The sequence below is a fragment of the Hylobates moloch genome, unplaced genomic scaffold (assembly GCF_009828535.3).
Source record: "Hylobates moloch isolate HMO894 unplaced genomic scaffold, HMol_V3 SCAFFOLD_5, whole genome shotgun sequence".
Classification (NCBI taxonomy): Eukaryota; Metazoa; Chordata; class Mammalia; order Primates; family Hylobatidae; genus Hylobates; species Hylobates moloch.
In genome coordinates, this window is record NW_026652280.1 from 17,538,599 (window position 1) to 17,553,102 (window position 14,504).

Below are 14,504 nucleotides of genomic sequence, written 5' to 3' on the forward strand. Positions count from 1 at the left end.
CAGTTTCATCACTGTTCTATGTGCCATTGGTATCATGCTTTTATTTCAGTGTTTGCTCTTCACTAGTATATATAAAAGTTACTTGAGAAATTGAAAATATTTCTGTAAGCAGAAATAGTATTTTTTTCAAAAAGTGTTTCAGATGCTTCAGTTATTCCTGGCATCATTTATTGTTCTTTTACAGATTTTAATCCCCTTTGTTCTTGTTATGTGTGCTTTTGAAGCAGTTCAGTTGACTACTCAGTTATCGTCAAAAAGGTAAGATGAATTAGTTTAAGAAACATTTGATTTGCCTATTTTTAGGAGATGAGAGTAAACATTTGAAGACATTTCCTGTGATTGCTATTAAGACACTGTAACATAGATTGTTTATCACAAAAATGAGAAAATTTTCACCTGTTTAGTCAGTGTTGCTTGTCATTAGAGGAAATTAGTTGATCAGGGCCTCTAGCAGACAAGCTTGCTTTCTCAGCAATAAAATGTTATTAGAATATTATTCAAGCTAGTGAAGAACCTCCCTAGAAAACAGTAAAACATAAATGTTAAATTATTGTAGTTAATTACTTGTTATAACTGTGCCTACAAAAAGCAAAAGATACTCTTTTATTTTGGTTTATTTCTTAAATATGTTATATAAATGTATTAACATTATTTCATTTTCCATGACTTAAAATTAACTTTTCTAAATGTCAAAAATATACTCAGTTTCTCTGTCATGATTTCTGTACATTTGACAAATGGAGTAGGAAGTATTCTTTCTGAGTTTTGAGGAATTTCTGGAGCAGTCCGTCTTAAGCAATCAAGACTGTGGAAGAAAAGCTGTCAACTCAACTATTTGCTTTTTTTAACCAATAAAATTGCCTCATCAGCACAGGGACTCTGTAAAATACTTGATATAAATATGAAGCTTAGCAAGTTTTGTTATTCTTGAATCAAGCTAGCATATTCAATGCTGAAAGAAATAACTAATATTAGCATAAATTTGCATGTTGTTCTTGATGAGTATAAGCTAGAACTGGGTTTAGCATAGTATTATGCATATGCCATAATGAAAAAAGTTTTTCTTCCACTGCTTAAGAATACTAGAAATCTCATTTCTAGTTTTAGTATATTTTTGCAGGATATTTACATGAATTTAATATTGAAAGTATTTATGCCTTGTCAATATCACATAAGAGATATTTACTTAGATGCAATGAAAACTGGTGAATGACATGTACTTTCCTGCATCTTTGTTGGTGGATAAGATTTTTAGAAGGGATTTTAATTAAGGTTTAAATAAGAAGAGCTGGGGACATGTGGAATGAGAAATAGAAGGCTCATCAAAATGTATGTGTGTATGTATTCTTATATTTGTGCATGTCTATAGTAATGCTATCTGGAAACTAGTGCAATGAAAAACAAAACACAACAGGAGAGAACTGAGGCAAAGATGGCTCAGAAAGGTCTCTTTTGACCTTTAAACTCTGAAGTCACTGACATTTCTTCCTGGATATCACGCTGACTCATCAAATTTAATGTCACACATTGAAGCCAGCGATGCCTTTTCTTCCGATTGAAAACTAGCTTCTCATCCTGTTTTCTTTATTTAATCCATCACACAAGCTGAAGTCCAGCCACCCTTATTGCCATACTACTTACCAGATAATCACTGATATCATCTCTCCTTTCTGTTCACCTTTTAACGGTCTTATTATTTATATTGCTAATCATTTTCTTACAACTGTTGGAAGCCTACAGTTAAGATGGGGGTGGAGATATATACTAATGACTTACTTATTTATTAGATCTATAATGCCAAGGACAAGTTCAATATAACAAACCAGTGAAATGATTCTGCTTCTCTTCCGACTCACTCCTTAAAATGTGTATTGAACAAAAGTGAAGTAGAAAAGTTGTATTAACATTGTTTTTTTGCATAACTTAAAATTTACTTTTCTAATTATTAATAATTTATCCAGTGTCTCAGTCTTAATAATTGGGTTCATCAACAAAACCTTGTAAATTTTGGGTAGAGACCACAAAAAGGTTGTAGCTGTGCGTGAAGATTACCTGATAGTTTATCTGTTAAGAGTGCTTATGGATGTAAGCAATGAAAATCTAACTAACAGTAGCTAAGAGAAATAGAGATTTATGTCCTCACGTCACATGGAGTCTGGAGGTTGGTAGCCCATAACTCTGTGATGCCATCGGCAACCCTGCTTTTCTGCATTCCTAAGAATGGTAGATTCTTAGATTGTTGCTTTTACCCTCGTGTTTTTCTCATCATTCCTCCATCTGCCATCGTATCTCATCTGCCATCTAGACAGGAACAAGGGAAAAGGACTAATGAGGAAAAAGGCAAGGAGATATGTCAGCTGATTCTCCTTTTCTGTCAGGGTAGTAGTGTCTTTCCCAAAGGCCCCATGTAGCAGATTTCTGACTATGTCTCTATGGCCAGAACTCTGTCTGGCACACATTCATTTTAAACTGGAAGGTGGTTAGGGAAAAGTGAGATGTGGGGGTGTGAAACAACCTGCCAAAGGTGTCACAATTGTGGCCAGTTCATTTCACAGTTTGAGATGACATGGACCATGAAGACCTTTGTCACCTTCAGAATGCAGCAAAGCATGAGAGCAGATTAGAAGGCCGCTGAGAAAGAGAAACAAGTTTTAGTATTACAGAAGTATTCAACAACCAACCGTGTAAGATCTGAAAGGGATGATTTTTCAGTTCTGTGTTTGATTAAATACTCAAGTGTACAAGAGCCATGGCTACACAGCAGGGATTGGGGAAAAAAAAAACACAAAAACTTGGAAATAGCAGTTGTCAACAATGTGATCTAGCAGCCAAAAAGCTAGTTTTCTCATGCCCTGTATTAATTGAAGTGAAAATATTTTGACTCTAATTTTGAATATGCCATTTTGTTCTGATGGGTATTTTTATCTCCAGAATGTTATGCTCACATATTTAGGAATCCAGATTTGAATCAGAATTATTATAATATTGAATAACTTTTATTGGGAAAGTATTTTTATGTGGGTACTCTATTAAATCAGCTTAATTTGTAAATTAATTTTATATGAAGTAGAAGTAAATTACTTCTAAGTATTTCTATTTTGATTTTTAATTTATTAAAATTATTTTTATTAATTTTCAGAAAGTTTTTGGGTTGTTTTTGTTTTTCTTAAAGTCTGGATTTCAGTTCCTGCCAGAGCTTTTTTTTTTTCTTCTACAGTTATCATATCTACCAGGTCTCATTCGCCTAGATCAGATATTACGGATCTGGTTATTGTCAAGATTTGCTTCTTCCATCATTATTTTGTTAGTTACAGATTTTATTCTGTGTGGTTTTAGCCTTCTACAATGTTATTTGGTATTGTTTCTACCAGGTCTAATTTTTCCTGGGTCAGATTTTTTGTGTTCTATGAAATCAAAAGGAAAAGGTTCTTAAGTCAGTCTTAAATCTAAAGCATATTTCACAATGTGTAGTATTAGCCATTTTCAGTTTTATTTTACGCTAATTACTCCTACTATTCATTCAGCACATAGGGTTTGAGTTTGTATCATATACTGGGCACTGTACTAGCCACTGGTGATACATTTGGTGAATAGAGCTTACTGTCTACCTGGGGAGACATAGAAAATAAAATGCTTGTAATAACAAAATTTCAAGTAGTGTTAAATGTCAGTGGAAAAAATGAAGTGATCCAGGGAGACTTCTCTAAGGAGAAGCAATTTATGCAAAAACCTTAATATGGTCTTTACTCACATAGTTTTATGGTTCACTCAGGTGAAGGGAGTGAAACATACAAAGGGCATGAGTTGAAAACATGCTTGGTGTATTTGGAGAACAGCAAGAAAGGTAGCCTTAAGCAGAGTGCGCTAGCAGAAGAATTGTAGGAAATAAAGTTGGACTGGTTGGCAGGGGCAGAACAGAAGGGGCCGTTTAGGCCACAGGTAGAACTTCAGCATTATTCAGTTGTGGCAAGAAGCCTTTGGTAGGTTTTGAAGGCTGTTCTGTCTGTTGCATGGATAATAACTTTAGGAGGACAAGAATAAGATCAGGGAGATCAATTAAGGGTCTTGCAAGTGAACAACCACAGTGGCTCAATGGGGATGATAAGTAATATTTGTTATCAATTGGATAAAAAATAGCAGGTATTTATTTCTCGAATAAAAAGGTATTTACGAGGAAACTCATAGGATCTAGGTACACAGTAGCTTCAAAACATCTTGGAGATCAAATAATACCATATAACTAACTTGATTTTAATAAAATTATTGTATTTAGAGCAAGGGAATTATAACCCTATCCTTCTTAAAATTAGATCACCATGAATATTGAATAGTGTATTACATTTATTACTTCGCATTTGAGCAACATATGAATAAACGAGGGAACCAGGGACACATTCAAAGGAACGTGGTGAAGATGCTGAAGGCCTCTGAGAGTCAGTAGAGCCATAGGGAGGCAGTGTGCGTAATGGTTAGGAACACAGGCTCTGGGGCCAGACTTGCTGTTAGAAGTCTGTGACTTACTGTTACTAGCTGTGTGACCTTGAGCAGGCTTACTTCTGGGTTCTTCAGTTTCCACAGAATGGTTCAAGAATATGAAGATTTGCTCTGGAAAATCATTTTCCTTCTTTTTAATTAAGACTTAGTTCAGGGGTCGTATTCTCTGTTAAACCTTTTTTACCCAACTGCTCCACTCTCCAGAATCCTTCCATCCTCAAATTTCTGGCTAAGTTAGGTAACTCAGACTGTGGCTGATAAAATTGTTTCTTACTTTTCTGTTTCACACCCAGTTAGAGGCTGATCTGTGTCCCCTAAAATTCTTATGTTGAAGTCCTGACCCCCAAGTACCTCAGAATATGACTAAATTTGTAGACAAGGCCTTTCAATAGGTAACTAAGGTAAAATGAGGTGATATGGGTGGGCCCTAGTCCAATATGACTGATGTCCTTATAAGAGGAAAAGATTAAGGCACAGTCAAACACAGAAGAGATGACATGCGAACCTAAGGGAGAATATGGCCATTTACAAGCTAAGGAAAGAGACCTCAAATAAAACCGACCCTGCTAACACACTGATCTTGGACTTCCGCCTCCAGAACTATGAGGAAATTTATATTGTTTAAGCCACTCAATCTGTGGTACTTTGTTATGGCAACCCTAGCTAATACACACCTTGTGAACTCCATAAGGGGAGAGATTATATCTTTAATTTCATTTAAAGCTTTTGTTTAAGGAGTGAGAATGAAACCAATGTTTACTAGGCAGATACCATATGTCAGACACTGTATTAGGTACTTTCCACATATTACCTGACTCAATTTTTCCAATGATACTAGGAAATATAGATATTATTAGAACCATTTTATAGATAAGGAAACTGAGGCTGAGAAGACAATAAATAACTTAATCAGATGTGTCTTAACTTCACAAGGATCCCCGAATATCATCTGTGTCACACAGTAATATAATTTTCTTTAGAAAAATAAAAATAATATTTCTAAAAAATCAAAACTTTTTAAAAAAGGTATGTAAAGGTTTTTTAAAGGTTTTGTTTGTTTGTTTGTTTTGAGGCAGAGTCTCACTCTGTCACCCAGGCTGGAGTGCAGTGGTGTGATCGATCTCATTGCAACCTCCACCTCCCAGGTTCAATCGATTCTCGTGCCTCAGCCTCCTGAGTAGCTGGGCTTACAGGCATGTGCCACCACGCCTGGCCAATTTTTCTATTTTTAGTAGAGCTGGGTTTTTGCCATGTTGGCAAGGCTGGTCTTGAACTCCTGGCCTCAAGCAATTCACCCACCTTGGCCTCCTAAAGTGCTGGGATTACAGGTGTGAGCCACCGCACTCATTCTAAAGTTCTTTTGAATTGTATTTATTATTTTTCTATTCCAGAAGAACTGGGTCCATAGGGTAGAATATTTGTTGTGCTTTGATTCACAGAAGAAAGAACTCTGCAGTAATTGGAGCTGCTGAAAATGGAGTGGATTCTGTTGCTGCAACCACTAAAACTAGTGCTAGACAATGCCTTTATTGGGATTGATACTTTGGGAATTCATGCTTTAGGTAGAAGGTTGTACTGGATGACCATTGCATTCTCTACAAACTCTTAATCAGATTAACACACTTTATTATGTGTCTGAATGGAATTATACTTCAGGAAGATATGATCAGTCTGACTTGTGGTATATATCTACATATGTGAATTATTGAGTTACATGTCTTTATTTCAAACGTATGGTTAGAAAAACAATTATTTATTAAAAAGAAGTCACAAACCTCTACCAAAACCTCACACTTCATTCAAAAATTAACTCAAAATGGACCACAGATTTAAACTTCTAGGAAAAAAATAGAGCAAATCCTTGGGATTTGGGTTAGGCAAAGAGTTAGGCTTGACATCAAAATTGTAACCCATAAAAGGAAAAATTGATAAACTGGACTTCTTCAGAATTAAAAGTTTTTGCTCTGTGAAAGACCGTAGTAAGAGGATGAGAACATAGGTTACATACTGGGAGAAAATATTTACAAACCAGGTATCTGACAAAAGACTAGTATCTAGAATATATAAAGAATGCACAAAACTCAACAGTAAAAAAAAAATTTAATTAGAAAGTGAGCAAAACACCTGAAGAAGTTATACAGATGGCAAATAAGCCAATGAAAAGTTGTTCAGCATTATTAGCCATTCCATAAGGAATGCATGTAAAACCACAATGGGTCGGGCGTGGTGGCTCTTGCCTGTAATCCCAGTACTTTGGGAGGCCGAGGCGGGCGGATACGAGGTCAGGAGTACAAGACCAGCCTGACCAACATGGTGTAACCCCGTCTCTACTAAAAATACAAAAATTATCCTGGTGTGGTGGCGGGCACCTGTAGTCCCAGCTACTCGGGAGACTGAGGCAGGAGAATCGCTTGAACCCGGGAGGCAGAGGTTGCAGTGAGCCAAGATTGTACCACTGCACTCCAGCCTGGGCGACAGAGCGAGACTCCATCTCAAAAAAGAAAAAAAACAACAATGAAATATCATTACACACTTATCAGAACAGTTAAAAACAAATAGTGGCATCACCAAATGCTATTGAGGATGTAAGGAAATTGTTGTCATGCATTGCTAGTGGAAATGTAACATGGTACAACCACTCTGAAAAGAGTTTTACAGTTTCTTATGAAACTAAACATGCTACTGTTGTATGACCTAGCAATTGCACTCTTGATGTATTTTCCTAGAGAAATGAAAGGTTTACACAAAAAAATTAGACACAAATGTTTATAACAGCTTTATTTGTAAGAGCCACAAACTGGAACAATAGCCACAAGTAGAAACAACTCTTGATGTCCTTTGATGGAATGGTTAAGTAAACCATTGTATATCCATATGATGGAGTACTATTCAGCCATAAAAGTAAATGACCCATTGATACACACAGCACCTTGGATGATTCTTGAGAAAATTATGCTAAGTGAGAAAAGCCAATCCCAGAAGGTTACAAAAGTAACAAAGTGTTATATAAATTGTTCAACTTGTTATGTATGTGATTCTACTCATAAAACACTCTTAAAATGACAAAATTATAGAAATGGAGGACAGATTAGTGGCTCTCAGGGGTGAGGGATTAGGCAGAGGGATGGTGAGGGAAGGACAGATGTGGCTGTAAAAGGGCATCATGAGAGATCTTTGTGATGATGGAAACACTCCTTACCTTGACAGTATCGGTGTCAGTGTCCTGCTTGGGATATTATACTATGGTTTTACAAGATCTTCCCACTGGGGGAAACTGGGTAAAGGGTACAGAGGATCCCTCTGTACTATTTCTTGAAATTGAAGTTAACATCTCAAAAGTTTAGTTTTGAAAATCATAATGTACGTCCCTTTCATTGTACTGAAATAAATATTCAGAGTACTTAATAACACATTTTACAGTCCAGCTCATCTCTATGGGATGGTCACCCATGATAATATGGAAAGAACCTTTGAAAGTTGTATTTTCAGAAGCAAAAATAGCAACAATACTAGGTTATTTGCCTAGTCTCACTTGGATTTTAATGAGCTTAAAAATGCACCTGTTGTATTATATGTAATTTTTCCTTCCTTTTTTTTTTCCAGTCTTTTTCTCATTGTTCTCGTCATATCAGACATTATGGCTTTGGTAAGGCATTACTGAGTAGTCCATATAAATTAGATTAAGAGTCCTGGGTTAATTTAATAAAGAGAAATATGAATGCATTTTGGTATGTGAAATCTTTAGATATTGAGTTGTAAGTGCTGGCATAATTTACACATATAAATTATGTTCTTTTGTATTCATTATTATGCAGGATGTGTGCTCTTCTTCAGATGTCGAAAGTCTTACTACTTGATTTATTTGAATCTGTCATACCTCGTCTTCCATGTTGCTTTGTATCTGAAATGAACCTTCCAAGGGAAATTAACAGAAAAGGCTAACTTTAAATTTAGATAGTACATCATTTTTCTATTGAAATGTTGATTTTTAACCCTTCTCTCAGATTAAAAATGAAAGGAAAAGGGGGAGGGAAGGAAGGAAGGAAAAAGGAAATACAGCTTTTCTATTGGGAAGATGTTAATCAAGACGTAGCTGCAATAAATGAGTTCTGATGCATGTAGGTAGGCCTCTCTTATTAACAAAAAGAGGAACCTATTTTATGTCTACAACTTTGGGCAGTTCCCAAGACCACCCTCAGCTTTAGTAATCCACTAGAATTCACAGAACTTACTGAATGCTGTTACATTCAGTTACAGTTTATTCCAGTGCATAGGGCAGAGTCCAGGACACCAAATGCCGAGCTTCTGTTTCTCCCTGTGGAATCAGGACAGCATTACCCTCCCACTATTGATGTGTGACAGTACATCACATGGAGTATTGCCAGCCAGGCTTACCAAGCTCTCTCTGGACTCTTGATGTATATATAAGCTATTCCCTCTGCCAGAAACTTCTTTCTCTCCAAACCTCCTTTCATCTGACTCCTACTTTTTACTTAGATTTCACCTTGCAATGGGAAGCCTTCCCTTCCATCCTAATCAGGGTATGAACCCCTTCCTCTGTTTCTATAATTGCCTATATTTTCCAATGATAACATTCCCTCCATCCCCCCCTTACACACACACACACACGTACACACACACATACACACCCCTGATAAATTGACTGAATTATTTACTAGAGCCTATGCCTTGTGAGGAGGAGTTTATCTCCAGCACCTAAGACAGTGATCGGCACACAGTAGGTAGTCAGTACAGTAAATATTTGTTGATAGATGGATGACATGGCTTCTTTCCACTGACATCTTTAGTATTATCTAGTGTTTTTTTAATTGATGTTGGCTTGTTGTTCTTTATTTCTAGTTATTCAGAAATGTCACTTTTGTGTTCATTTGATTGATAATTCTATTTCTGGATTTTAGACTACTGCTAATTCTAATCTAAGCAAAAGTTTCAGTAAATGACATATTCCTGTTGATTACAGTCAGAGAGTAATTTGGAGTCAGAAATCTGAAACATACAGTCCTAAAATAACTTTGTTTTTAGGCTGAATCTAAATAGCTTTGTTTTTAATTGAGCCTTTTTTTTTTTTAACAGCATTTTTTCTTCTTGGTCAAGGATTATGGCAGCTGGCTTGATATTGGGACAAGGTATAGTATATATGGTCATGCATTGCTTAACAACAGGGATAAGTTCTGAGAAATGTATTGTTAGGCAATTTCTTTGCTGTGCAAACATCGTAGAGTATATTCACACAAACCTAGATGGTGTAGCCTACTACACACCTAGGATATGGTATAGCCTATTGCTCCTAGACTATAAACCTGTACAGCATGTTATTATACTGAATACTGTAGGCAATTGTAACCCAATGGTAAGTATTTATGTATCTACACATAGAAAAGGTATAGTAAAAAATTCAGTGTAAAAGATTTTTTAACTAGTACACCTATCTAGGACACTTACCATGAATGGAGCTTGCAGGACTGGAAGTTGTTCTGGGTGAGTCAGTGAGTTATTACTGTAACCTTTTTTACTTTATAAGGTTCTTAACTTTTTGACTTTATATTAACACTTAGCTTAAACACACAAAGACATTATATAGCTATACAAAAACCTTTTCTTTCTTTATATCCCTATTCTGTAAGCTCTTTTCTATTTTAAAATTAATATTTTAATTTAATATTTTAAAATTACTTTTTTTACTTTTTAAACTTTTTTGATAAAAACTAAGATACACACACACACATTCATCTAGGCCTATAGAGGGTCAGGATTTTTATCTCCACATCTTGTCCCACTGGAAGGTGTTCATGGGCAATAACATGCATGGAGCTGTCATCTATGGTAACAGTGCTTTCTAGAATACCTCCTGAAGGACCTGCCTGGAGGCTCTTTTACAGTTAAATTTATATATATATATATATGGAAAAGGAGTACAGTCTAAAAAACGATGAAAAATATGGTATAGTAAATGTAGATATTAGTAACAGTTGTTTATTGTCATTATCAGATATTATATACTGTACATAATTGTATGTGCTAGACTTTAGGATTGGCAGTGCAGTAGGTTTGTTCACACCAGCATCACCACAAACAAGCGAGAGTAATGCTTTGTGCTGCAAAGACACTGCTCTATCACTAGGTCTGTTATCATCTTATGGTACCACCGTGTATATGCAGTCCATTGTTGACTAAAACATCATTATGTGGCGCATGACTACGCTCATGTAGAAGTTCTTAATAGTGCAGTAAAAAAAAATTAAAACTTAATATCTTGGTATAGAAGGTGCCAATATGATTTTGAGGTAAGTGCAGCAAGTAGCAATTATTTTAAGCCCCTGGAAATGAGACATCTTTCTAATTCTTGGCATTAGCACATTAGCAAATGTTTACATGGAATGCTGTGGGGAGGATGATAGATATTAAGTCTAGAGAGAACTAAAGGGCAGCAGAAGATGCAAGATAAACTGCTTGAATCTGCAGTTTCAAAGTTGATCATTCCAGAGTCCTTGTGTGTTTTCTTAATCTCTCATCTCTGTTTAGAAAAATGAGGCTGTTCCAGTTGCAGTATGAATTTTATATGGTGGTTTAAATTTCATGTGATCATTATCTGCCTCTTAGAATCTTTAATATGGTAACCTTTTAACATGTGATAACTATTTAAAGTGTAATTTGAGGCCGGGAACAGTGGCCCATGCCTGCAATCTAGCACTTTGGGAGGCCAAGGTAGGAGGATTGCTTGAGCCCAGGAGTTTGAGACCAGCCTGGGAAACATAATGAGACCCTGTTTCTACAAAAACCAAAAAAAAATTACCTGGGTGCAGTGGCCCATGCCTGTAGTCTCAGCTACTCAGGAGGCTAAGGCAGAAAAAGTGCTTGAGCCTAGGAGGTCAGGGCACAGTGAGCCATGACTGGGCCACTGCACTCCAGCCTAGGCCACAGAGTGAGATCCCACCTCAAAAAAAAATTAATTAATTAGTTAATTAAAAACAAAGTATAATCTGAACAAAAAGTAAGTTTCCTTTTTATTGTGATTTAAATTTCAATGATTGCCATAACCTGTTAAATGTCTTTTCTTTGAGAAGAAGAAAGCAAAATTGACCCTTTTGCCTTTTCTTCTCCAAATGCATTCTGAGACAGAATACATTTTTGTATACTGATTTTATTTCATTTAGTCAATATTCATTCATCACTTTGCGTTGCCAGGAATTGTATGGGTTTGCAGGAGACACCATGTGTTACATCCTCTTCCCTCTGTTGATACCTCTTAGGCAACTCCTGGGATGTACTGCCTGGTTATTTATATACATATCTGCCTCTCCCAATAGACTGTGGATTCTCTCAGATCCAGGATTGGATTTGAATCTCTTACATGCCATACGTGCTTGGCACGTAAAAGGTACTCCATAGATAATTGATTTTGTTTTCATTTGTCTCTTATACTTGAAAGTTTAGGGAAAGTTTAGATATCCCCTTCTGCTTCCCAGCCCTCTCATTCCAAAGTGTCCAGGCAGATAGTGGCCAGAGCATGGGCTTTAGACCAGAGTGCCTGGGTTTGAATCTCATCTCTGCCACTTTTGAGCTGTGAAACCTTTGCTAAGTGACTTAATCTCTCTAAGCCCCCCATTTCTCTTGTAGTCGTTTTGAATGAATTAATTTATATAAAGCATTTAAGTATTTAGCATAGTGCCTGGCATCTAATAAGCTTCAGTGAATGTCAGCAATTGTTATTGTTGTCATTCTGTAATTCTGTTTTTTTGTCTTTTATAGTGCTTCTTGCATTTGGCATACCTCTCTTTACCATTTGATTATTTTCATTTTAGACATTGGTCAGAATTTTGTTTCAAAAATATTCTGGTAAAATACAGTATTTTGTGTATGAGACTTTTTCTTTTATTTTTAATTGTGGTAAACTACACATGATGAAATTTATCATCATAACAATTTTTAAGTGTACAGTTCAATGGTATTAAGTATACATTCATGTGGTTGTGCAACTATTACCACACACCATCTGTCTCCAGAACACTTTCCATCTTGAAAAACAAACTCTGAATGCATTAATCAGTCACACCCCATTCTCCTGCTCATCAGCCCCTGGCAACCACCATTCTACCTTTGTTTCTATGAATTTGATGACTCTGGGTATCTCATATAAATGAAATCCTACAGTATTTGTCTTTCTTGCAACTGACTTATTTCACTTGGTGTAATATCATCAAGGTTCATTTATATTGTAGCATGTGTCAGAATTTCCTTTTAAAGGCTGAATGATATTTCATTGTACATATATATGCATATGCCATGTTGTTCACCTGTTCATCTGTCAATGGATACTAGAGTTGTTTCCACCTTTGGTTATTGTAAATAATGCTGCTGTGAACTTGGGTGTGAGACTGTTTTGATGAGAGAAATTAAATTGGTTTGACTCTAAAGAGGTACCAAGGAATGAAGAAGATGCAGTTTTCATAGGAAGATGTGCATCATTAGTTTATGAACAGGCATTCATTTGTATTGCACTAAGAATTTTAGATTTTCTTTAGTTAGCTTGAGGTTTATCTTTACCTGGCATGTTTTTTCTTCAAAGTAAAAAGTGTTTACTCTTATTACCAGTAATAACATGTATAAAACATAAAGCACCTTTTCATATCCATGATCTCAATTCAATCCAGCAAATATTTATTGAGCACCAGCTGTGTGCTGGGGATGAGAAACTCACAGTTCTGGGCTCTCAGGAAGCATAAGGCTGGAGGAGGAAGCAGATCTGTGAGCAGGCCATATGATGCAGTGTGAGAAATTCTAGAGTAGTCTCTCTTGTATTGTGGGGACACTTAGGGTGTCTCTCTGAGTCTTGTAGCATAAGGAAGGCTTTTCAGAACAGGAGCTGTCCGAACACTGCAAGTGTGGGGCTTACAAGAGTACGTTAGGTCACAAGAACTAGGGAGAATGTGTAGAGTGAGAGAAGGTGAAGAGCAGAGAACAAGAAGTATAGAAACGAGGCTGAAAGAAGTGGCCAGAAGGCAGGAGAAAACCTAGAGACAGCAGTATTGTGAAAATCAAGCGAGCATTCCAGGCAGGAGAGAGGTCATGCAGTCTCAGATATGACAGAGTGTAAGTGAAAACATAAAGACGTGCCTTGGTTTAAGTGGCAGTGGGCATTGTTGAGCTTGGCTGGAGAAGTTTCAGGGGTAGGATCTGGTGCTAGATTGCTGTGCTGAATCAGATCCACCAATTTCCAGGTGAGGACTGCAGACCAAAGATAAACATTTTTCTTTTCTCTACCAAGATCCCAATAAAAATAAACAAACAGCAAAATGAAAAGAGTGGGAGAAGGACTATCAGCAAATTTGAGTTCAACGAATTTCTAGAAGATAGGTAACCAGAGGGAGGAAGCAGCAGCTGAGAAACTACAGACAGGTATGGCAAAGGGAAGGGAGTTCCAGGGGCCTCAGACTCAGTCAGACAGTAATGTGGAAGGAGGAGTGAGGAAGGGAAGCAGGAGATTAATTGGATATCTGCCTACCAAATGATGGTATCAACAAGCTCTCCATAGCCTGTCTCCTCCTTCCTTCATCCCCATGGAGAAAGTGCTACAGGCATTTTACTCCAAGTAGAAAACCAGAAGACACCTCTAAAGAGACAAAAAACAAAACAAAACAAAAAAAACTGGGAGGAATTTCACTGCTATGATATATGTGCCTCCACTTTAGTAAGGCTGTCCTCCATTCTAGCATGTGTAGCCTCCTCCTAACACAGGACAGAGACAAGCATCCCTCCTGCTCAACCTAAAACATGACACAGCAATTCCTATCACATGCATAGAACTTACTGGTGGCCATCCTATTTGTGAGTGAGACCTAGAGGGAAAAGAGACTCTCTTAAAAAGTGAAATACACACTACCTCTGACCCAGCAATTCCATGCCTAGGTACCCAAGAGAAGGCAAAACATATGTATGCTGGAAGTCTTTTACAGGAATTTTCATAGCAGCTATATTCATAAGAACCAAAA

General features: G+C 36.7%; 1 protein-coding gene across 3 annotated transcripts in view; it reads left to right on the forward strand.

Moving 5' to 3' along the window:
- The window catches only part of PIGN (phosphatidylinositol glycan anchor biosynthesis class N), a 138,709-nt gene that overhangs the window by 104,910 nt on the left and 19,295 nt on the right, over positions 1–14,504 (forward strand). For 2 of the 3 annotated variants that reach the window (XM_032152123.2, XM_032152124.2), the window contains 3 exons: positions 185–258; positions 8,098–8,140; positions 9,589–9,641. In XM_032152123.2, the coding sequence (XP_032008014.1) occupies positions 185–258; positions 8,098–8,140; positions 9,589–9,641 (170 nt within the window). The remainder of the gene's footprint in view (positions 1–184; positions 259–8,097; positions 8,141–9,588; positions 9,642–14,504) is intronic. The other variant, XM_032152125.2, reaches the window with a different exon arrangement.